At 46.3% G+C, this 25,681-nt stretch overlaps 2 protein-coding genes across 2 annotated transcripts in view; one reads left to right on the forward strand and one right to left on the reverse strand.

Moving 5' to 3' along the window:
* The window catches only part of SERPINH1 (serpin family H member 1), a 415,650-nt gene that overhangs the window by 78,959 nt on the left and 311,010 nt on the right, over positions 1 to 25,681 (forward strand). The gene's annotated exons all lie outside the window — the stretch shown is intronic.
* LOC134499303 (2-acylglycerol O-acyltransferase 2-A-like) overlaps positions 4,365 to 25,681 on the reverse strand; it is a 35,070-nt gene continuing 13,753 nt past the window's right edge. Inside the window, exons 3-6 of the mRNA XM_063305974.1 lie at positions 10,424 to 10,628; positions 9,469 to 9,643; positions 6,597 to 6,796; positions 4,365 to 4,660 (exon numbers count right to left, since the gene is read on the reverse strand). Of these exons, the coding sequence (XP_063162044.1) occupies positions 4,506 to 4,660; positions 6,597 to 6,796; positions 9,469 to 9,643; positions 10,424 to 10,628 (735 nt within the window). The 3' untranslated portion in view covers positions 4,365 to 4,505. The remainder of the gene's footprint in view (positions 4,661 to 6,596; positions 6,797 to 9,468; positions 9,644 to 10,423; positions 10,629 to 25,681) is intronic.

A 25,681-nucleotide genomic window follows, 5' to 3' on the forward strand; every position in this document is an offset into this window, starting at 1 on the left:
ATATGTAGAGATAAAAGTTAGGCTATGGGGAGAAGAATTTTTTTTATTTTAACTTTAAAAGAGGGTGAAAAGTTTGCTTATGCTTGATGTGATGAAGGTTGGAAGTCACTTCTTTATAATTGTCTGTTTCTTTTCTTTTCTTTTTTCTTTTCTTTTCTTTTCTTTTCTTTTCTTCCTTTTCTCTTTTCTTTTTGCTTCTTTTCTACTTTTCTTTTTTTTCCCTTTTCCCTTTTTTCTGTGCTTTCTGTGCTTTTATTTTTCTTTTTTCTTTTAGTTTAGTTTGTATTGGTTTTTACATTAAAAACTTTAATAATAATAATAATAATAATAATAATAATAATAATAATAATAAAACAAAGTTTGCACGAACGAAATCACCAAGGGGTGACCTCCTGCTCTCTGCTACATTCACGCAACATACTTAAAACCCCAAATCCAAGTGACCTAGGTTCATGGGTCATACAGTATGTTTGGGCTTCACACAATGATCTCATTCATACAACCTGCTAAGTTAAAGACCACTTTCTTATGACAGGTGGAACCGTTTAAAAATCTGAGGTCTAGTAGGCCTAGCTGAAGCCAATATTTGTTTCCCAGCTTTTTCAACTGGACAAAAAAACTGAACATTCAGTTGAGGTCTGCAAAAGTCCCTTCTTGTCAGATGACTAGAATTGATCAGTTGCTAACCCATGCTGGCTGGGGAATTCTGGGAATTGAAGTCCACACATCTTAAAGGGACCAAGGTTGGGAAACGCTGCATTAAACTGTCATTGCATCCATATTATCAGGCTAAAAGAGCAATTTCTTTCAAGGGTTATTCAGCAGGGGGCTAACCTCAGTTGATCTTGGAAAGCTATGTATGGTCCCGTCTGGTTAGTATTTGGATGGGAGACCACTAAGAAATCCCAGGGCTGTAAACAGGCCTGGAAACTTGAAAAAAAAATCTCAGAAGGTGAGATGTGGGTATAGCTGCTGAGAAAACAACATGGATTTGGCCACTGAGCCAGCCAGCGTCCAGCTTAGCTCAGCCCTCCTCAAGGGTGACTTTACGTTAGTCCCCAAGGAAGACTTTGTAAGGAAGACCCAAGGCCAGGGGGGTGGGGGAACTGAGATGGATGTAAATTTTTCCCACCAGAGCAAAGAGTACAGAGGGGATATTGACAGCTTGCACACCAAGCATGGGCCAATTTGCCACCCAATGCAAGAAAGAAATCCACATTTTCTCTTTAGCTCTGCAGTTATACATTCAAATTTATTTATTTATTTATTATTCACATTTCTATTACCGCCCATCTCCCCGCAAAAAGGGGGACTTTAAATGCTTTAAACCAAAGATGCCCAGCTCTTTCTGAATGAAAGGCCCTATTCTGGGGTTCAGGATAAAAACATTAATTTGAAGTCCATTTTAATTTGAAAGAAACTGATCAATACTGCTGATATCCTGACTCCACACATCTGTTGGCAGTTCTTCCCTCTGATTACGCTAAAAATTACAGTTGGGGGGGCATCCTGTGAGCTCACGGGGGGTGCTGAACCCAAGGCTTTCTATGTGCATCTCTGGAGGAATGAAGCAATCGGTTTGGGGAATCCACTCCAGACTGTGATTGTCCTGGTTGGGTCGTTATATTTCCATTGCTTTAGTTGTGCAAAAAAAAATTGAGATTGGATCTGAGACCAGACAAGACTAGACACTCTCTGGGATGGGCGAGTCAGACAAGCATATTCCTTAATTCACCCTCCAAACTCTGCCCACGTTCTAAAGCCTTTGATGGGCTTTCTCGCCTCAGCTGCGCTTGCTTAATTTCACCCTCAAAACCGTCAAACTGGCTTTCCTGCCCCAAAGCCGAGTGGCTGGATTTGAACCCAAATCTCAGGGCTACGCTGCAGGGGATCCCCAGTGGAAGAATCTGCTCCTGCGGGTTGCATTAAGATGAATCGGCTTAAATTTAAAATGCATTAATTAAATTAATCATTCCAAAAACTGAAAATGAAGGCAAGGGGTCGGCCGGCGAGACAGACCCAAAAGCCACCAGAGATGATGTAGCAATCAGCCATGTGGCCTTTCCCACCGTCTCCAACCCCAGGCGAAGTCTGCTGATTCCTTCAAGCACCTCCCAGACCAGTGTTTCTCAACCTTGGCAACTTTACAATGGGTGGACTTCAACTCCCAGAATTCCTCAACCAGCCATGCTGGCTGCGGAGTTTTGGGAGTTGAAGTCCATCCATCTTAAAGTTGCCAAGGTTGAGAAACACTGTCCCAGACTAATCGTTCAAGCCACAGACCACTAGAAATAGCCCACAAAGAAATTACATTCAGCAACCACTTCATCGTTCCAGAGGATTACAGCTAAGGTTACTGGGGGAATGTGTCAAGAGGTTTAGAACATTCTCCCTGGATTTCTTAATTGTTCTCTTGAAAGAGCTCGCTAATTTGTTAGCTAGATTTACTTCTCCATTTTTCTGCAGGAGCAAAAGGCAGCTTGTCGAGGGATCTCACTTTATTTTAATCCAGTCAAAGGGAGCCCAGGGAGGGGAGCTGAAGGGCAGGGACTGACTGGTCCAAAGACCACCCCCCCGGATCTTCTGTGGAAGGATTTGAGGCTGCATCTCCCACTCCTAGACTACTCTGCCTCTCTTAGTTCTCAGACTTACAGGTAGTCCTCACTTAATGACCAGAATTGGGACCAGAATTTCAGTTGCTAAGCAAAGCGGTCATTAAGCAAATCCAAGCCGATTTTATGACCTTTTGTGGTGGTCGTTAAGTGAATCACCACAGGCGTTAAGTGAAACACATAGTTGTTAAGCAACCACATGGTTCCCTGTTGCTTTTGCTTGCCAGAAGCTGGCTGGGAAGGTTGAAAATGGCAATCATGTGACCACAGGACGCTGCGACGGTCATAATTGCAAACTGGTCGCCGAGCGCCCAAATCGTGATCACGTGACCTCAGGGATGCTGCAACGGTTATAAGTGTGAGAACCGGACATAAGTTGTTTTTTTCTACACCATTGTAAGTCTGAACTGTCACTAAATGAATGGTTGTTAAGTGAGGACTACCTGTATATCCCACATTTCCTTCTGGAGATGTCCATATCACTCTGTCCTCTTATTTTGCCCCACAACACAGCCCTGTGAGGTAAGCTGCATGGAGATGAGTGACTATCCCATGCCACTCAAGGGTCTTCTACAGCTGCAAGAGGTCTTAAAACTGGGACCCAGGCCCAACGCTTTCACCACTGCCCCACACCAGTTCTTTGGATTATCGAAAAAACTCATTTTTCTGAGTGTACAAAATATACAGAGCCATAAACTAACCAAGCAGGTTGAGTTCACACCACATGGTCAAAAGGGGAATCCAAATTAATATGAACCAAACTTAGTATGTTTGTCTGAATGCAGCAGTTTGGTTTGTAACTGATCTGGTTAAATGTGTCGTGTAAACGCAGCCATGGTGCTGTCTGGGTGTTTTCAAGGGAAAAGTAGCAAATTGCATTAATAATCGTAATTGTATCTAATTCTTTGGATTGCAAGGGACCTCCACGTTTTGCTGGGAAATTTCCCATTAGGGATAACTGACCCCAACTCTCTTCCTTCAACTGATCTTATTTCAGACATTTTCATTTTGCTTTTCAGCCGAAACCTGGGTCCCATAAGGCAGTTTACAAAAACAGTCCTTCAAAATACTTTGTGTTCTTTATACACTGTAGGTCCAACTCTTACGATCTAAAAAAATACAGAAAAGAGCAGCAGAGCAATGAAACTAAAGTGGTCCAGACAAGCGGTAAAAGGCAACGCAGTATATCTGCTTTGCCATGATTTGATTACAAATGGTCACACGAGGGGCTATGGCTCATGACGCTCCTTCCTGCAGCTGCTACAGCATGGGCTAGTCCATTCATTTGAAAAGTTTGCAATCTTCTAACCAGATCATTGGTCCCGTAACCACGTATGGGAAAGGTAGAAGCCGTGGTCTTCAAACCATTAGACCAGTGTTTTTCAACCTTGGAAATTTTAAGATGGGCGGACTTCAACTCCCAGAATTCCCCAGCCAGTGCCTGTGGACTTCAACTCCCAGAATTTCCAGCCAGCCTGTGTGGACTTCAACTCCCAGTATTCCTGAGCCAGCATGCTGGCTCAGGAATTCTGGGAGTTGAAGTCCACCCATCTTAAAGTTGCCAAGGATGAAAAACAGTGCATTAGACGGATTCCCTGTTGAGTACAATTTCTTTCTGCTAAATTCCCTATTGCTCATTTTCTTCCAATCCTTGTTCATGCTCGGAGAACAGTCTTCCAATGCCAGAGATGCTCTTTTGAACTCCAAAATCTATTTCATCCCCACCCCCAGAAAAAGGGACCGATACAGAACAAGGGTGAGAAAGAGGCAGCTTCGCAGCCACCAGGGTGGGAAAGGAAGTTCTTCCTGCTTGACCCATCACTTGCAGGTCCGATGTTTTCAGTTCTTTCCCACCAGTGCCAAAGAAGACACGTGGTTCGTGGCTTTCCGGTCTCATCTGAAAGAAAGATGCCGGTCCTCTGGCACGTCGTACTTCAGTTTGTGTTCCTCAAATAGCTTGCAGAGCGCCTCCAGGTATCTTTGATGGAGCTCATCCACTTCGTCTTGGCTGGGGTTGTGCTTCTTCTTAACCTGAATGGGTTTTCCCACTGGGGGCGGGGGGTTGGAGGGAGACAAACATTAAGGCATTAAGTGTCAGCCTTCCCAGGTGGACCAGACAGGAAACATGGCCAGATGAGCTGATTCGACTATTGGGAGGCTACATTAGCAGAATCTTGCAAGTCTGAAAGTACAATTCTCTCCATGTCTCCTTTACAGCCCGAGAAACTAGGGAGGGTCCCTTCTGAGCCTCCTGCCTCTCCTACAGTCCAGCTGTGGGCTCAGCAGCCTCTTATCTGTCCATTCCCTTGGCAGCATCTCTTGGCCCCGCCTCCCAAGGTCTTTCCCACAGACCATTACATTAAGGGAAAGCAGGACAACCAAGCAGGAGGACACAGCTGAAGCAGGAACCTGTGCGTGCCCCTAGCAGTACCAATCACCAAGCAGAACTTTGTATCTGCAGATTTGGTTGGGGCAGGATGCTAAATAAGGAGGAGGAAACTACAGCCTCACGCCCAGCAGATGGCAGTACTGAGCAACGATGGTGGATCTCCAAAGGCTGAAGGGCAGGATTTGGATGGGAGACCAACCAGAAAGTCCAAGGCTGTGCTTTAGAGTAGGTAGAGGAATGTAGCTCTGGCCTTGAGAAGGAAGGAGGGGAGGCCAAGGAGTTAGTCTTTGAAAAGTAGAAAGTGTGAGAAAGAGATTGCCTTGACCTTGTTGCCCTTATAAAGGGAGCAGTGAAGACTGCGGACAGGCTTTCAAGGTTCAGTTAATCTATTCCACAAACCCCAACAGTATCTATTCTTGGCCTGGCCTCCCTCGAAGGGCCGAAAGAGTAGGAAGTCAAACATCTCCGATTTCTGTGCTGTTGCTGAGAAGGTGAAAGTGATGGGCCCATGTAGCCCCTGACGCCAGGGACATTTTACTTTTCTGGAAATCTATTTCTGCTGGGTGGATGGACCTCCAAAGAAGGGGTCAGTACCTAGCTAGCCTGGGCTGACCTCAACATGCTAAATAAAGTCAGATTTGTTTCATATTTGGATGAGAGATCGCCAGAGAATCCCAGGGCTGGAGGCTAGACCGGGAGGTTGAAAAACACCCCACTTCCATATTATTGCTTAGAAGACGGCCTGGATGCAGGTCACCAAGACTTGCACTCAGTTTTTAAAAAGGCGTGTTTTTATCAATGGACCCAAGAGACGATAAAAATTACACATTTTCTAGCTTTGCAGGAAACACCAGATCAGCATTTCTCAACCTTAGCGGCTTTAAGCTGCGTGGACTTCAACTCCCAGAATTCCCCCACCAGCATGGCTGGCGGGGGAATTCTGGGGGTTGAAGTCCACACAGATTAAAGTTGCCAAGGTTGAGAAATGCTGGTCTATAGGGAGTAGGTGATGATGCTTCTGTCCCATTTGGGTCTGGATTCGGTTTCTACTGTCAGTTGTTTTGTTTTATTGTTCCTTTTGCATTCATTCTGCACACTGAACAGTCCCATGTGCTCCTTCCTGGGTGAAAGGCACAATTTCGATGCAAGCATTAGAAACTGGGACAAGCCGATGCTGCATTTTGCCTTAGCAAGAGTTGGCCATTCAGCATCACTAGCCTCAGATCCTTGAAGAGAAGGGGGGGGCTAGGAATCAGAAGCATCAGGGGTGGAGAAAATTATGTCGTTTGCATTTATTTGCAAAACTGCATAATGTTATCCTCTGAATTACATTTAAAAAAAAGGCAAATGCATCAAAGCCTTGGAGATACTTTCTTAGCTGCAGGTCTACATCCCAGCTGGAATCCCATTCAACTGTTCAGCGATGATGATTCCGGCCAAGCTGGCATCAGAAGTCCTTTTTGAAACAACACAGAATAATCCTTTGAGAAGCTACGGGAGCATCAAGAATGATGCAGGTGGAACATGCACAGGAGCCCCTTCCCTGTTTTACCTGCCTCTTCTTTCTGGATGCCACGTAACAAACAGGGACTTACCCACGGTGTAGATTGGCCGCCGATATGGAATAAATCCAAAGGTGTATTGGAAGATCCCTCTGGCGTGGAAGAGAGGCAAGGAGATCCCCATGACCTTCTGGAGACACTCTTGCGTCCACCTCAGCCAGGACCCTTTGGGGTTCTCGACTTGATCATACAGCTCATTCTCTCCAAAGGAAAACACAGGGACCAGCGGCGTGCTAAGAGCAGGAAGGAAGGGATTGAATCAGTAGGGCTGGGGCAGCTGAGGCAGGCTGGGTGGCTGCAGAAGATGGATTAGGGCCTTTTATATGTACCCAGGCAGAGTAGCTGATATTCGGTCCGGTTTGTAGCCCTTCTCAAGCCCTGTTCCTTGACGGTTTTCAACCTAGAAGGAAGTCTGTGAATGACATGTGGTGGTATCCCCACCCCTCTTCACGCTTGGACTTCAAGGTGCAAAAGTCATCTCCAGGGGTTGAGCGTGATGTTGATGATGTGGGTAGGCTCCATCTCTCTTGATGTTCTGTAAGTCCCTCAAGGCCTGGTTATATGATTGTTTTTATATATGCGTTGTTCTATTGGATTATTGTACGCCCCCCAGAGTCACCTTCAGTGAGATGGGCGGCCATAAATTTGATAAATAAATAAAATAAAATAAAAAATGTCTTCATCAGCAGTCCAAGGCATACCCATTTCTCCTTGGCATTTTTACAGCTTTGTGGCCAGTAAGATTTTAAGGGCCCATCCAATACCTTGTCCACACAACACACTTAACCAGGACAGGTGAAGACCTGGCTGATTTTGGTAGAACATATATAGAATCATAGAATGATAGACTTTGAAGAAAGCTGAATAATGTACTACATTTGATTAGTGTTCAACCTTGGTCAAAATTTTCATGTGTTGGGCAAAGCCAGGTTCTGTGGTTAGTTTATGGCTCAAATGAACCCAGAAAATGGGTTGATTCAGGAACTACTGTAGGTTAGGTGTGTTTGAATACAGCTTAAACTTGTATATATTTTGCATCTTTTCTATGCTAATTATTTTTTTTAATCATCATTATTTTTGATGCTTTCAAGTCAGTGTTGACTCCTAGTGACCACCTGGACGAGCTCCTGCAGTTTTCTTGGCCACATGTTTTGGATGTGGTTTGCTATTGCCTCCTTCCTGGGGCTGAGAGAGAATGACTGGCCCAAGGTCACCCTGCTGGCTTCATGCCTAAGGCAGGACTAGAACTCACAGTTTCCTGGTTTCTAGCCTGGTGCCTTTAACCACTGCACCAAACTGGTTCTCTGGCTATTTATTAATTGCATTTAATTATATGGGGGGTGTCTCTTAGTTTATAAAATGTTTTTAGAAACTCTGTAATCTGCTTAAGGAACCTTAGTTCTTGGGCAAATTAGAAGAAATAAAATAATAATAATAATATATAATCAGAGCTGGGACAAAGATAAATCAAGATCTCTTGGTAGAATTATGGATAATTTGCAATAGATTGGCAATTCTTTCTAAGCTCAGCTGGATCATAAGAGGCACCGTCAAAGCATTAACCCCTTCACAGCTGCCAGTTCTTTAGCTGCTATTAATACCTCCAGTCTATATTAACCCAGAAATAAGTCATTTAGCTATATGTGTCCTAGCATAAAGAGAGCAATTGGATCCATCCCAGAAATCTCATTTTGGATCAAACCATATCCACTTGTTCCCCCATTTCTAATCAGGGGACCTTGAGGTAGGGGAAGGAAGGAAGGAAGGGAGGGAGGGAGGGAGGGAAGGAGGGAGATGTGAAGTTGAGCCAAGGGCATGCATGGCTCAGGAGTCACCAAGACCATGTAATTCCCTAGGGCAAGATTATGAACAGCTGCACTGGTTTTGTAGTGAGAGGCATAAAGCTACAACAGGTTGGAAGACCTGACCAGCTGGCCGGCTGTTCCGGGCAGGAAATGTTTCCAGCCGGCTTTCAGACAGGGCACCATGCCTTAGCAGCTGAACTGGGACAAATGTCACGGTTAGCAGGCTGGTGCGAGAGCTCCAGGATGCTTTCAAAGCCCGCTTCCCCTTTGTTCCTGCAAGGGAGGGAGAGCAAATTCGGGCAGTGACTAAACCCACCCTCCCCTTTGGCGATCAATACAGCCCTGCATTTTGGAAACCAGCTATGGAAAGGAACGAACGGGAGGTTAGGCATCAACAGTCACGAGAGAGAAGGTGGCAGCTGACCTCCTACGCAGCAACTGAGCCCAGGTGGGGAGAAAGCTGGAAAGAAGCATTGTAGATGGTTCCGAGAGACTCCACCTTAACAACTCTCGATGAAAGAGGCTGCAAAATTCCTCATGAAGGGTCCAAGATTCTGCATTTACCCCAGAGGGGCATTAAGGATACTTCCTTGATCTTGCCCAGCTGTGGGGGGCTTGATACCAACCAGGATTCCTGGACAGCAGAACAATCCCACTCGGACCAGGAAATGAGGTAACTCTAGCCACAAGCAGAGTTCTGACAATAGCTGTACAGGTAGTCCTCACTCAATGACCATTCGTTTAGCGATGGTTCAGACTTATGACAGTGTCAAAAAAACCAACTTACAACCAGTGCTCACACTTATGACTGTTGCAGCATCCCTGTGGTCACATGATCATGATTTGGGCACTTGGCAACTTGGCAACTGGTTCGCATTTATGACCATCACAGCATCCCATGGTCATTTTCTACCTTCCCGGCTGGCTGCTGGCAAGCAAAATCAGTGGGGAACCGCATGGTTTGCTTAACGATCGTGGTGATTTACTTAATGACTGCCACAAAAAAGGTCATAAAATTGGGTCCGAGTCTCAATTGTGGTCGTTAAGCGAGGACTACCTGCACAAGAAGACCATGTCCTCCAAAGGCCATTCCGACTCACCCATGCTCTATGGCCAGCCGAACGAAGCCCTTCCGGCTTTCCAACAGGAGGGTAAATGCTCCAGGGCGGGCATCTAGGGCCTCTTGGGCCCCTCCCACCGCGATGATGATGACATTTCCACCTCCCTCCTTCCTCAAAAGGTAGGAAGCCGATTCCTTGTCAGAGGGAATTAAACCTGGGTGAAGAAAAGCAGGAGAAAGAAGAGGAATGTTAAAGCCAGATGCAGGAACCACATATCGGCCTTCTCCTCCATCTGGGTCGCCCATAGTTCTGTGGTGGCTTCCTTTGGAAACTACCAAGCTCTCTGCCCCACCTTTAAAATAAACTATTTTAATTTTTAAAATGGGAAGCCAGCATGGTGCATAACAAAGGGCCACCCTCTAGCATGGTGTTTCTCAAGCTTGGCAACTTTCAGATGGGTGGACTCCAACTCCCAGAATTCCCTAGCCAGCCCTGGGGAATTCTGGAAGTTGAAGTCCACCCATCTGAAAGTCGCCAAGCTTGAGAAACACTGACCTAGAGAATCTCTTTTAAACTATCCATAGCCAATCATGTAATATATTCCTGTATCTCCTTGTGGCTCAGTTATAAATACACCCTGTTTTTCTGTGCCAAAGTCTTGCCCACGGAGCATTGTCCATGTGGGCTTGACCTGGCTTTGCCAACCCATAATAAGCATCTGGAGACCGAAGTATTCTGGTGCCCCGCTTGAGTCCCCAACGAAATCCCTGCAGGGCCGTGGGGAAGGGAGAGAAAACGTGAAGGTTGTAAACGGGGTGAAAAGAAATCCACCCGTTTTCTCCAACAGATGTTTCCTCCAGCAATAACCATTTGGCGGGAGCGAGACCCGTCAAAATTCCCAGAGGATCCGCAGCTCACCCTGGACCGGAGAAGCTTTCTCCTCCTCTTCCAGAAGGTTCCCAGTTCATCAGAGATCCTTCCTGAGTTTGCTTACCTCCACTCATCAGGTAGTCCCGGAAAAAGGGGGCCCGGAACCAGAGATTTAACATCATCATGTGAGGAGTCAGTCCCGGGAATTGCTTGGAAAAGCCAGTTGCTTCGGTGCAGAAGTTAATGAACGCGCCAGCCACCATGATGCCATGAGGATGGAAACCGAAGATGTAGTTCGTGCCTGGGTCCAGGTCCACCGTCTTCACCAGCTGCAAGACCAAAGAGACTTAGGATGCGCGTCCATTTCTGATCCCCCCTCAGCTCTCTTTGGTAGGAAAGATGGTGGAAGGATGAGTGAGTCGCACAGCTGTTGTGTTAGGGCCAGCTGGACCCTTTCAGACTTTCTCTGAGTCTGGGGGAATAATCTGTTACCTTCCGAAGCCATCATAGGTTCAAGAGCTGGACAAATCGATATTTCTCTGCTAAAATAGTGGGTCAGGGAATCAGAATTTTTTCTAAATATCTCCAGAAGAAAAAGAAAATCTCTGATGGGTGAGCTATTGTTTCATATTAAACAGAAACAATGGGATTCTGTTTTAGCTGAGCCATTAGCTTAAAATGGGGCGCACTGAGAAATTTGACACACCGGCATACCTCGGGAGGAAGGAACACATTCTTAAGACTTGGAGAAGCCATTACAGAGTCCAGAATTTGAAGCCAGCATGGAAAAAAACCCACCTCAAAATAACCCCACCTTGGATTGTTTAGTATAAGATGGGACAGAAAGAAGCTTGGACAGGCTTTCAAGGTTGTTGTCAGCCCTTCACGGTAGGCCAAGTTAAGAAACAGACACTGAAGGGATTCAGGGATGCTACTTCATCCTGGTAGGGTATAATAACAGAAGCTTTGAAAACCTGTCTGAGTTTCATCTTACACCAAACCAAATCAAGGCGGGGTTATTTTGAGTTTCTTTCTCGAACTTTCCCCTTTTTCAAGACCGAGTTGTCTTTTCTGCAAGTCTCCCCTTAGAGGCTTACTCATTCCTTCCCTGTTCCCAAGGTCAGCTCCATATTCCTTAAGGGCACAAACTCTGTCAGAATTATTCCACCCCCCACCCCATGCAATTTGCCAGGGCAAATTGGATGTGGTTATTGGTGAGATGACAAGATTAAAGATAGACATTCTGGGCGTCAGTGAACTGAAATGGACTGGAATGGGCCACTTCACATCAAATGACCACCAGATCTACTACTGCGGACAAGAGGACCACAGAAGAAATGGAGTAGCCTTCATAATTAATAGTAAAGTGGCTAAAGCAGTGCTTGGATACAACCCAAAAAACGACAGAATGATCTCAATTCGAATTCAGGGCAAGCCATCTAACATCACAGTGATCCAAATATACGCCCCAACCACAAATGCTGAAGAAGCTGAAGTAGAGCAGTTCTATGAGGATCTGCAGCACCTACTGGACAACACGCCTAAAAGAGATGTTATTTTCATCACAGGAGACTGGAATGCTAAGGTGGGCAGTCAAATGACACCTCGAATTGCAGGTAAGTATGGCCTGGGAGAACAAAACGAAGCAGGACACAGGCTGATAGAATTTTGCCAAGACAATTCACTCTGCATAACAAACACTCTCTTCCAACAACCTAAGAGACGGCTTTATACATGGACTTCACCAGATGGACAACACCGAAATCAGATTGATTACATCCTTTGCAGCCAAAGGTGGTGGACATCTGTACAGTCGGTAAAAACAAGGCCTGGAGCTGACTGTAGTTCAGATCACGAACTTCTTCTTGCACAATTTAGGATCAGACTAAAGAGATTAGGGAAGACCCACAGATCAGCTAGATATGAGCTCACTAATATTCCTAAGGAATATGCAGTGGAGGTGAAGAATAGATTTAAGGGACTGGACTTAGTAGATAGGGTCCCGGAAGAACTCTGGACAGAAGTTGGCAGCATTGTTCAGGAGGTGGCAACAAAATACATCCCAAAGAAAGAGAAAACCAAGAAGGCAAAATGGCTGTCTGCTGAGACACTAGAAGTAGCCCAAGAAAGAAGGAAAGCAAAAGGCAACAGTGATAGGGGGAGATATGCCCAATTAAATGCAAAATTCCAGAGGTTAGCCAGAAGAGATAAGGAATTATTTTTAAACAAGCAATGCGCGGAAGTGGAAGAAGACAATAGAATAGGAAGGACAAGAGACCTCTTCCAGAAAATTAGAAACATTGGAGGTAAATTCCAGGCAAAAATGGGTATGATCAAAAACAAAGATGGCAAGGACCTAACAGAAGAAGAAGAGATCAAGAAAAGGTGGCAAGAATATACAGAAGACCTGTATAGGAAGGATAACAATATCGGGGATACCTTTGACGGTGTGGTCGGTGAGCTAGAGCCAGACATCCTGAAGAGTGAGGTTGAGTGGGCCTTAAGAAGCATTGCTAATAACAAGGCAACAGGAGACGACGGCATCCCAGCTGAACTGTTCAAACTCTTGCAAGATGATGCTGTCAAGGTAATGCATGCTATATGCCAGCAAATTTGGAAAACACAAGAATGGCCATCAGACTGGAAAAAATCAACTTATATCCCCATACCAAAAAAGGGAAACACTAAAGAATGTTCAAACTATCGAACAGTGGCACTCATTTCACATGCCAGTAAGGTAATGCTCAAAATCCTGCAAGGTAGAATTCAGCAGTTCATGGAGCGAGAATTGCCAGATGTACAAGCTGGGTTTAGAAAAGGCAGAGGAACTAGAGACCAAATTGCCAATATCCGCTGGATAATGGAAAAAGCCAGGGAGTTTCAGAAAAACATCTATTTCTGTTTTATTGACTATTCTAAAGCCTTTGACTGTGTGGACCATAACAAATTGTGGCAAGTTCTTAGTGGTATGGGGATACCAAGTCATCTTGTATGCCTCCTGAAGAATCTGTATAACGACCAAGTAGCAACAGTAAGAACAGACCACGGAACAACAGACTGGTTTAAGATTGGGAAAGGAGTACGGCAGGGCTGTATACTCTCACCCTACCTATTCAACTTGTATGCAGAACACATCATGCGACAAGCTGGCCTTGAGGAATCCAAGGCTGGAGTTAAAATCTCTGGAAGAAACATTAACAATCTCAGATATGCAGATGATACCACTTTGATGGCTGAAAGTGAAGAGGAACTGAGGAGCCTTATGATGAAGGTGAAAGAAGAAAGTGCAAAAGCTGGTTTGCAGCTAAACCTCAAAAAAACCAAGATTATGGCAACCAGCTTGATTGATAACTGGCAAATAGAGGGAGAAAATGTAGAAGCAGTGAAAGACTTCGTATTCCTAGGTGCAAAGATTACTGCAGATGCTGACTGCAGTCAGGAAATCAGAAGACGCTTAATCCTTGGGAGAAGAGCAATGACAAATCTCGATAAAATAGTTAAGAGCAGAGACATCACACTGACAACAAAGGCCCGCATAGTTAAAGCAATGGTGTTCCCTGTAGTAACATATGGCTGCGAGAGCTGGACCATAAGGAAGGCTGAGCGAAGGAAGATCGATGCTTTTGAACTGTGGTGTTGGAGGAAAATTCTGAGAGTGCCTTGGACTGCAAGAAGATCAAACCAGTCCATCCTCCAGGAAATAAAGCCAGACTGCTCACTTGAGGGAATGATATTAAAGGCAAAACTGAAATACTTTGGCCACATAATGAGAAGACAGGACACCCTGGAGAAGATGCTGATGCTAGGGAGAGTGGAAGGCAAAAGGAAGAGGGGCCGACCAAGGGCAAGATGGATGGATGATATTCTAGAGGTGACGGACTCGTCCCTGGGGGAGCTGGGGGTGTTGACGACCGACAGGAAGCTCTGGCGTGGGCTGGTCCATGAAGTCACGAAGAGTCGGAAGCGACTAAACGAATAAACAACAACCACCCCATGCATAAGAAGAAGAGGACGGCAGGCAGCAAGGTGGAGGGACTCAGCTCCAGTGGCGATGGGGGCACCTGTCATGTGCGCCGTTTCAATGTCTTTGATGCATCGTAACGTTTCGCATGTCATTAATTGGATGCGTGTTTCAGTTGTCTAGGGAGGATGGGAACCATTATCTTTTGGCTTTGCTTTGGAATGTATTTGTATTATCTACTGCGCTCAAGGTTACTTTCCCAGGCTAGCAACTCTGACGATTGCTAGCACCTGTGCCGGGCGGGGCTGTTACGAGGGAGGCGGGATACGTTTGAAGCAAGGGTTTAAGTTTGTATTTGGCGCGCTTTTGCTCATTCTCAGCTTTCTCTGTATTTGTCTCTAGTACTTCAATAAATCAGATTTCATTCAGCATCCTCTTGTGAGTCTGAGTATTTGGGGCTAGGGCAATCATTACATAAAGCTGAGAATCTAAGTTCCTAACTCCGCTGGCCCCTGTCCAGGAAAGACAAGCGTCTAACCCTGTGAGGGAGAGAGCCCGCGATGACTGAACCCGACATCATGATGATGGAGGAAGGGGAACCGGACTCGACCGTGAGGCAGTCCGGCCGACCGTCCCAGGGTGGGGAGCTGTCAGCCATCCGAGAGGAGGCGAGCTCCGAGTCGGAGAGTGAAGCCGGGGGGCTGAAAACGGCCCCAGAGACCACCGTAACTTCGGCGGGCGAGCTGCTCACCTGGGATGAGACCCAAGGAGATGCCACGGCAACGGGGGGTCCCTCCTGGAGGCAGAGATACCCATTATCCCCCAACGTGGTGCAGGTGCAGCCAACGGAGGGCTCACCCACTCCGGATCGGATCCGAGTGTTGGAGTCCAAAATGGATTCGTTGGAAGCTATATTGAAACAGCTGAGCTTGGATGTGACCTCGTTGCGAGAGGTCCGGGAAGAATCAAGCCAAAGGCATTCAACCCCCTCGTCCCAGGGGCTGTCCCCGGAACGGCGACGGGTGGTGCGGAGGCGCGAAGGGGACCAGTCGGTCCAGATGGAAATCGCAGCATCGCCAGGGCGATCGCCCCGGGGCCCCGTGCCGCCCCGAGCCAGGGAAACACGAGCCGCGGCAGCACCGGTGGTGGGGCGCAGCGCGGCGGGAGGCGGCATGCGAGACTTCCCTGTCAAGTTTGATGGGGATCCGACCAAACTCTCGTTCTTCCTGACGAACGCGAAAGCCTACATGGAAGAATGGGGGGCGTTTTTCCAATCGGAAAAGGCAAGGATCATCACCATTGCCACCAAACTGAAGGGGAGGGCGGCAGACTGGTATGTCCAGATGTGCCAGTCGGAGGCGCCTGAACTGGAAAGTCTCGAGGAGTTCCTCGGGGCGTTGAAGCAACACTTCGAGGACCCCTTAGCAAAGGAGAGAGCAAAGCGAGCCCTGAAGGAACTCAAGCAGGGGTTCAGATCAGTGGCCGATTATGCTTTGGAGTTTAAAGCGCTAGCTGGGAAGGTGGATGACTGGTCCCAGGCAACCATTATCGAGCTCTTCAAGGATGGCTTGAATACAGAAGTGCTACGATGGTCCCTGGGGAGGGACGACCCATACACGCTGTATGAGTGGATCCTGCTGGCGGGGAGGGCTGAACATGCCCAGGAGATCTTTGCCCAGCGGAAGACCGCCAAGTCAGGGCGGGAGGTGAAGCCCAGCCGCCCATCGACCACCGGGGGGAAACCGGGACAACGACCCTGGGACGAGGAGCGGGAGAAGCGATACGCAAAAGGCTTGTGTCTGAGATGTGGTAAGGAGGGGCATCGAGTGGCAGCATGCCCAAAAGCGAAGGTAGAGGAACGGCCCGGAAAACCGCCAGCAAAGTCCCCTGCATTGCCGAGGAAACAGAAAGCTGCGGTGGCTGAAACCGAGGGAGACGATGTGATGTTCTTCGAAATTGAGGGGGAGACCGAAATCCCGCAGCCGGCGGGAAACGCCAGCCACCTGCTCTAAAGGGCGCCGCTGGGCAGGTGGTAGAGGACGGGCGCGAGCCTCCATCGGTGAGTGGCACTTACCGCATACTCATGGTGAAATTGAAATTGGGCTCCCAATCCAAGACTGTGGAAGTATGGGCCATGATTGATTCGGGCTGTTCCCGGTGTCTTATGCACCCCGACGTGGTGGCAGCTTTGGAGCTCCCCACGTTCCCTTTACAGCGACCCATCGCTTTTACTCAATTGGATGGGTCCGTGGCAGGGGGCAAACCGGTCACCCATTTTACAGGGCGTGTAGCCTTGCAACTGGGCAGTCACCAGGAAGGGTTATCTTTTGTAGTGGCTCCGGTTGGGGGACCATTGGTGGTGTTGGGGGTACCCTGGTTGGTGCAGCAAAATCCCCAAATAAACTGGGTCTACCGAACTATCACGTTTAGGGATGGATTTTATCAAGCGGCAGAGGGGAAGGGTGCCCCAGAGGAGATGGTGGGGGTTGCGGCAGCTGCGACTCCGCCTTACCCGGCCTCTCCTCTGGAAGGCTTGCCGGCTGAGTACAGGATGTTTGCTGATGTATTTGGTGAAAAGGAAGCGGACCAGTTGCCTCCCCATCGAAAAACGGACTGTGCCATAGAACTGCTACCCAACACTCAATTGCCTAAACCAAAAATTTATTCCATGACGCAAAAGGAACTGACTCTGTTGAGGGAATTTGTGGACAAAAATTTGGAGCGCGGATTTATTGAGCCGGCGAATTCACCCGTGGGGGCGCCGGTTCTTTTTCGCCCAAAAAAGGACGGCACATTGAGACTTTGTACGGATTTCCGCGGATTAAATGCCGTCTCAATTTCCAACAAATATCCCTTGCCATTGATAAAGGACATGTTGTCACATCTGGCCAAGGGCAAGATCTTCTCTAAACTGGATTTAAGAGAAGCCTACTATCGTGTACGAATCAAGGAGGGTGATGAGTGGAAAACTGCATTTAATTGCCCGTTGGGAGCCTTCCAGTATAAGGTGTTGCCGTTTGGGTTGGCTGGGGCCCCTGGGGTATTTATGCAATTAATCAATGAAGTTTTGCATGAACATCTGTTTAAAGGTGTATTGGTGTATTTGGATGATGTATTGATTTATACGGAAACCATGAAAGAGCATGTAGCTCTGGTAAAGAAAGTCTTGTGTAAACTCAGATCTGCTGAATTGTATGCAAAGCTATCAAAATGTGCCTTTCATCAGACCCAAATTGACTACTTGGGGTATAGGATTTCTGATAAAGGTATAGAAATGGACCCTGCCAAGGTGCAGGCTATCATGGACTGGAAGGCCTGAAGAACCAGGCTGGGGACAGATCATCATGCCGAAAATCTGTGTGGTTCCTAAGAGTCAACACAGACCTGATAGCACATAATCAATCCAATCAGTCAATCAACTTGTGCATGAAGACAGACCAGGCACAGAATCACACACACACACTCACACACAAACACAGAGCCTTCCTTGCGGTTGGGCTCAGCAGCTCATAAGCTCGGTGGGCAGCTTCTTCCCAAACCCAAATCAAGATCAAAACATGCTGGACATTAGCATCCTAACCTAAACATGTTTATGTTGGAAGCAGGATTCTGCAAAGTGGTCGATACTGACCCCCGAGAGTTGATGGGACTATCCAAGGGATCAGTGTTATCCGTGGCAATGGTAGTAGTTGTATTTGTACTATTTGTGGTTTGCTACTAGCCTCATCGCCCACACAGTACAGGTAGTCCTTTAATGACCACTTGCTCAGCAACTGTTTGAACTCACAATGGCACTGATCGAGTGGTATTTACGACCAGTCCTCGGAGTTCCGGCTGTTGCAGCATCCCATGGTCACACGATTGCCATGTGCGACCTTGTAAGACCTTGAGAGACGGGGGGAAGAGACGCTGCCAAGGGAACGGTCAGATAAGAGAGGGCTTAGCCCACAGCTGCATAATGGGTGGAGAAAGAGGCTCAGAAGGGACCCTCCCCTGTTTCTCGGGCTGCAAAGGAGACGGCGAGAGATTTGCACTTGCAGACTTGCAAGATTCCGTCAATGCAGCCTTACAATAAAGTAGGATTAGCTCATCTGGTCATGTTTTCCGTCTGGTCTACCTCACAAGGCTGACAGACCCTCACTGCTGGCTTCCAGCAAGCAAAGTCAGTGGGGGAGCCAGCAGGAGGTTGCAAATGGCGACCACGTGACGCCGTGCTTAATGACCACCCTGGATTCACTTAACACCAGCAACCAGATCTGCCAGAACAGCCGTCACTAAGTGGTGTCATCACATAACATCGCACTTTATGACCGTGTCGCTTAGCGATGGAAATTCTGGTCCCAATTGCCGTCGTTAAACAAGACCTACCTGTATACAAAGCGCCCATTCCAGGGGTGTCCACTGGTTAGGGTGCGGAATGCTGGCTGGGGAATTCTGGGAGTTGAAGTCCACACATCTTCAGGTTGCCAAGTGTCCTGACAGTCAGGAATCACGCTGAGACGAGGAATAGGTCTCTAGTGTTTATTACTGCTACAAAGACAGAAAATCCTAACAAACTGAAGAAGCGTGGGAAAAACCCAGACAGATGAACCCCAAAAGTCAAGGCAGGTCTGTTCTGTGTCTCTTTGAATGGCTGCTTCACTCCTCAGTATTACGCATGCGTTTTCCCCCCTGGATAGAGGCCCCTTCCTGCTTGCCATCAGTACTCATGACAGTATTTATTAAATTATTTTCATATAATAAATGTTTGGGGGTCGATGAACAATCTGAAACTTCATGAAGGTATCTGTAATGGTATGTGGGAAAGACGTTGAGAGACTGGGCAAAGTTGGATAAGAGGCAGCTTAGCCCACAGCTGGATAGTGGGTGGGGCAAGAGGCTCAGAAGGGACCCTCCCTGGTTTCACAGGCTGTAAAAAAGATGTTGGGGGGGATTATATTTTCAGACCTGCAAGATTCTATCAATGCAGCCGTACAATAAAATAGAATTAGCTCATCTGGTCACGTTTCCTGTCTGGTCTACCTGGGAAGGCTGACAGGCTTGATGAGCTGAAGAGTTTGTGGATTCCTATTTTAGAGGAAGGATGTTAAAATGCAGAAGGTCCTTGGCATCTCCAAATTCTGTAAGTGCCCCTCTCTTTGGCCTGAAAAAACACTAGATGCACCATGATAAAAGGCAGTTTCCCTGGGGTTGAGCTTTTAAAAATCTCTGGAGCTACATTCAGACAATCTGCCCGGCATCCTGGTTAGGGCTACTTCACTGAATCTGTCCATGCCTGCTGGGATCATGAACATACTAAACCCACCCAAAGCTGGGTTGACTGATGAGTCCAAGCCATGCCTGCTGCTGACCTTCTGGCCAATGGGGAAGAGCTGGTGATCACATGAAGCCTTGCCAGGACTCTCTGGTTCATACCATGCACTAGGTGGGTGCTGTGATGGTATTTGAGAAAGACCTTGAGAGACGGGGGGAAGGGATGCTGCCTAGAGAATGGTCAGATAAGAGAGGGAGGAGCCCACAGCTGCACAACGGGTGGAGAAAGAGGCTCAGAAGGGACCCTCCCTAGTCTCTCAGCCTGTAAAAGAGAAGGTGGGAGAATTGGACTTTCAGACTTGCAAGATTCTGTCAATGCAGCCTTACAATAAAGTAGAATTAGCTCATCTGGTCGTGTTTCCTGTCTGGTCTACCAGGGAAGGCTGACAGGGACTCTACATTTTTTTGACCTGATGATTGTGATTGACCAGGGCTGACTGGCTTAAACCTATCTTAGGAACTAAGCCTTGGTCTAAACACATTGGGAGGGCAGTGGAATAGAAGGCAGGTTTCCCAAAAAAAGCAGCAGCTTTTTCCATCACAGCTGTGACGATGCTGCTTCAGGGGAAATGTGCATGGCTTCTATTACTGGACCAGCTCGGGAACAATGCATCTCAAGCATCAGCAGATTTTTCATCTGACCCAGCATATTGCTGATGGTCTTCCAAGCTGCCTTTCCTAATGAGCCATCGCTGAGACTTCACCGCCCCCATTTTGCTGCCTTGATGAGCTATGAGCATCAACACACTGTGCCTGCCTGCTCCATTTCCTCTTCCACAAAGAATGGGTTCACATAACGCACTTAACCCAGATGGATAAGCATTCCGTCTTTGCACTACACGTTAAGCTTGGTTAGTCTTACCCTTGGCTTTTTTGATGGGAGCAGGTAAAGAGTTGTGGAAACTCAGCCAGTTTGGTTCATTTATGATTCAAGGATTTGGCAAATCCAGAAAACTAGATAATTCAGTAACGGGGCTAAGTGGGTCACGTGAACCCGGCCTGCACATCCCTCTTAAACTTATCTGGAGCTTTGCCTCTTGATGGATCAGAGGAAGAAATGGGAAAAGCAGGTCCAAAGATGCATTCACAAGCTACTGATACAAGACGGGACTTTCCTTTGCTGTTGGAAAGTTCTGCCTAGAACAGCAATTCTTGAAAAGACGCGACAGGCAGCCTCCTTTGAGGACAGGCTGTGCTACTGGGCCCCTGGACTGGACCAGGAGAAGCCTTTCCTTGCTAGAAGCTTCTGGTGCAGAAGTGAACTCTGCTTCCCTAGAGGAAGGAAACGGGAGAAGCAAGATGCTATAGCAAATACTTCCAGCTTTCCGCACCTAGTCTGAGCATCTCCATTTCTGCTTGATCGTTTCAACCAGAAAGACCATCAGCTGAAGGTGGGGTGCACTGCAGACTATCCCGCCAAGAAGAGATCTGTGTGCACGTGTGTGTGCACACACCCATGCACCCAAGAGAGCCTACAGGCATCAGCAGGCACAAGTATCTGAAAATAGGTCCCGCAGAAACTGGGGCAGAATTATTCCACGTTGTTCCAGAAGACTGAACACAAAACAAGGACCTTAAATTTCAATTTAACGTCCAATTTAACGTTTAAATGTCCAATTTAGATTTCAGTTGGACATCAGGACAATTTTCCTACCAATGAGAGCTGCTCAGCAGTGGAACTGACTGTCTTGGGGGAGGCCTCTCTGGAGGCATTTAAACAAAGGCCATCTTTGGGGGGGTGCTGCAATAGTAGATTTCTACACTGGGCAAAAGGCTGGATTGGATGATCTCTGGGGTCTCTCCCAACCCTTACATTCTCTGAGTCAATGATAGTCCAAGGAAGTTGAATTTGGTGGGACATCAGGAAGAACTTCCTAGGTAAGAGCTATTCAGCAATGGAACAGAGGGCCCTGGGATGGAGGCGGCCTCTCTGATGGAAGTGTTTAGGGAAGGACTGGATGGCTGTCTATCAAGGATGCTCTAATTGTGGATTCTGACACTGGGCAGGGGTTGGACTAATATGTGAACTTGTTGCCAAGCACCTGAATTGTGATCATGTGACCACGGGGATGCTGTGACAGTCGTAAGTGTGAGGACCGGTTGTAAGTTGGGGTCGTTAGTAGCGTCTTGTCCAAACTGTCACTAAATGAATGGTCATTAAGCAAGGACTACTTGTAATAATACACAAAGTAGTATTGTATATTTACCCCAAAGCATTGCACTTAACTCAAATTTTTAATATAATGATCTTTATGGCAGTCCATTCTTAACTAGGAGTCATCCGTAAACCGGGCCATTCTTAAACTGGGACCTGCTGTACACAGCTAAATAATCTAATAGCTGTTCTCCTCCTGAATTTCTAGGATCCTCCCTCTGATTGGGGTTAATTTATCACCAGGAGCATCAAGTGCGTACGGACCCCAGCTGTTTACCGGCCACTTGGAATAAGCTCCTTTCACACTTCCTTCTGATTAATGAGACTATTATGGTGTTCTCTTTGAGATGCCCTGGCTGGGCACATCATGTCCCCCTATTTGTCCTTCCAAGGTTATTCCTGCAGAAGTGGGATCATGTGAAAATATATCACGTTTCAAAACTACCGCATAGAAGAAAATGTGCCTTGTGGTTGCTGTCTTTTCTTCCCTCCCTCCCCTGCATAAAAATACGACTTCTGCTCCAAAGCAAATCAAATTCTGTATCCAAACTGAATAAAGCACCACATAATTTTCCTATACTGTAGCTGCATGCCTCCCTGGCTACTGTAAATTAAGCTTAGATACACACATCCTAACCTCTTTCAGGGACCAAGAGAATCCTCTTTTTTAAAAGAATAAATGTCAGTTCTGGACTTTTTGCCAAATTCTGCACCTTCCTATTACTAGTAAAGCAAGATCCACCTAGCAAGATCCACCATCAGCTTCTTACAAGTTTGAGAGCCAAAGGATTTAGCATGGTATAGAATCTGGTTTTGCGCCATTCATTTTTAAGAGGTAGATCCGTGACATGTAGCGGGTGACTTGGCAAAGGACAAGATTTATAGGGGTTAAAGTTTGTGGGCCTATCAATGGAATTGCACAATTACTCTTCTTTGTTTCGTTCAATAGCAAGCCTTCTGTCCACAAAGCATGTGCCTTGCAAATGGACGTAAAATTGCCCATCCTATTTCAACTTTTAATAAAAAGGGAACACAAGGGAACATTATTATCAAGCCTTTGAAAGCTGTGCCAAGAAACTAGAAGGAAGCAAAGAAGAATACTGTATTTATTTTTATTAATAAGAATAACATTATTCATTAAGCTATGCCAAGAAACTAGAAGGAAGGAAGCAAAGAAGAATATATTATTATTATCATACACAACAATGTGTATAATATAACGTGAAATCACAGCTGCCAGTTCCTTAGCTGGTGTTGGCTTTCATTTGCACTGATACTATGACGATGATGATTATGGTAGGTTGCGCAGTCAGCCAGATGTTTAGACCGGATCTGGCATTTTTGTCCACCTCTCGAGTCCTTCCCAAGGACCTGGGATAGGCAGACATTGAGGTTTAACAACATTAAAGGTATCGTCGCAGGAAGTGAGCTGTTCCAAGCAAAGCTGCCTTTTGCAATTGATGGATGGTGATTTGGTCAGTGCTGGTGGTGGTCAAGGGGTGCTCCAGATGTTTTGGGATTGCCCCCAAGGCGCCTCTTACTACTGGTACTATCTTTGCTTTTTTTTTTTTTGCCACAGTCATTCCACTTCTATTTGCAGGTCTTTGTATTTTGTGATTTTCTCCAGTTCTTTCTCTTCTCTTCTGCTGTCCACTATCCAGACTTTTTAATCTTTCTTATCAACAATTGTTAAATCTGGGGTGTTGGGTGGCAGATGCTTCTGCTTGAAGAATTATTATTATTATTATTATTACTATTATACCTCTGTCTTTGTTTGTACAAACACTCATGCTGTATTAAAATAATACAGTAAAATCTTGATGAACCAGGGGAATTTTAGTAAACCAAGGATGTTGTTGTTTATTCGTTTAGTCGCTTCCGACTCTTCGTGACTTCATGGACCAGCCCACGCCAGAGCTTCCTGTCGGTCGTCAACACCCCCAGCTCCCCCAGGGACGAGTCCGTCACCTCTAGAATATCATCCATCCATCTTGCCCTTGGTCGGCCCCTCTTCCTTTTGCCTTCCACTCTCCCTAGCATCAGCATCTTCTCCAGGGTGTCCTGTCTTCTCATTATGTGGCCAAAGTATTTCAGTTTTGCCTTTAATATCATTCCCTCAAGTGAGCAGTCTGGCTTTATTTCCTGGAGGATGGACTGGTTTGATCTTCTTGCAGTCCAAGGCACTCTCAGAATTTTCCTCCAACACCACAGTTCAAAAGCATCGATCTTCCTTCGCTCAGCCTTCCTTATGGTCCAGCTCTCGCAGCCATATGTTACTACAGGGAACACCATTGCTTTAACTATGCGGGCCTTTGTTGTCAGTGTGATGTCTCTGCTCTTAACTATTTTATCGAGATTTGTCATTGCTCTTCTCCCAAGGATTAAGCGTCTTCTGATTTCCTGACTGCAGTCAGCATCTGCAGTAATCTTTGCACCTAGGAATACAAAGTCTTTCACTGCTTCTACATTTTCTCCCTCTATTTGCCAGTTATCAATCAAGCTGGTTGCCATAATCTTGGTTTTTTTGAGGTTTAGCTGCAAACCAGCTTTTGCACTTTCTTCTTTCACCTTCATCATAAGGCTCCTCAGTTCCTCTTCACTTTCAGCCATCAAAGTGGTATCATCTGCATATCTGAGATTGTTAATGTTTCTTCCAGAGATTTTAACTCCAGCCTTGGATTCCTCAAGGCCAGCTTGTCGCATGATGTGTTCTGCATACAAGTTGAATAGGTAGGGTGAGAGTATACAGCCCTGCCGTACTCCTTTCCCAATCTTAAACCAGTCTGTTGTTCCGTGGTCTGTTCTTACTGTTGCTACTTGGTCGTTATACAGATTCTTCAGGAGGCATACAAGATGACTTGGTATCCCCATACCGCTAAGAACTTGCCACAATTTGTTATGGTCCACACAGTCAAAGGCTTTAGAATAGTCAATAAAACAGAAATAGATGTTTTTCTGAAACTCCCTGGCTTTTTCCATTATCCAGCGGATATTGGCAATTTGGTCTCTAGTTCCTCTGCCTTTTCTAAACCCAGCTTGTACATCTGGCAATTCTCGCTCCATGAACTGCTGAATTCTACCTTGCAGGATTTTGAGCATTACCTTACTGGCATGTGAAATGAGTGCCACTGTTCGATAGTTTGAACATTCTTTAGTGTTTCCCTTTTTTGGTATGGGGATATAAGTTGATTTTTTCCAGTCTGATGGCCATTCTTGTGTTTTCCAAATTTGCTGGCATATAGCATGCATTACCTTGACAGCATCATCTTGCAAGATTTTGAACAGTTCAGCTGGGATGCCGTCATCTCCTGCTGCCTTGTTATTAGCAATGCTTCTTAAGGCCCACTCAACCTCACTCTTCAGGATGTCTGGCTCTAGCTCACCGACCACACTGTCAAAGCTATCCCCGATATTGTTATCCTTCCTATACAGGTTTTCTGTATATTCTTGCCACCTTTTCTTGATCTCTTCTTCTTCTGTTAGGTCCTTGCCATCTTTGTTTTTGATCATACCCATTTTTGTCTGGAATTTACCTCCAATGTTTCTAATTTTCTGGAAGAGGTCTCTTGTCCTTCCTATTCTATTGTCTTCTTCCACTTCCGCGCATTGCTTGTTTAAAAATAATTCCTTATCTCTTCTGGCTAACCTCTGGAATTTTGCATTTAATTGGGCATATCTCCCCCTATCACTGTTGCCTTTTGCTTTCCTTCTTTCTTGGGCTACTTCTAGTGTCTCAGCAGACAGCCATTTTGCCTTCTTGGTTTTCTCTTTCTTTGGGATGTATTTTGTTGCCGCCTCCTGAACAATGCTGCCAACTTCTGTCCAGAGTTCTTCCGGGACCCTATCTACTAAGTCCAGTCCCTTAAATCTATTCTTCACCTCCACTGCATATTCCTTAGGAATATTAGTGAGCTCATATCTAGCTGATCTGTGGGTCTTCCCTAATCTCTTTA

Source organism: Candoia aspera, chromosome 5 (assembly GCF_035149785.1).
Source record: "Candoia aspera isolate rCanAsp1 chromosome 5, rCanAsp1.hap2, whole genome shotgun sequence".
Lineage (NCBI taxonomy): Eukaryota > Metazoa > Chordata > Lepidosauria > Squamata > Boidae > Candoia > Candoia aspera.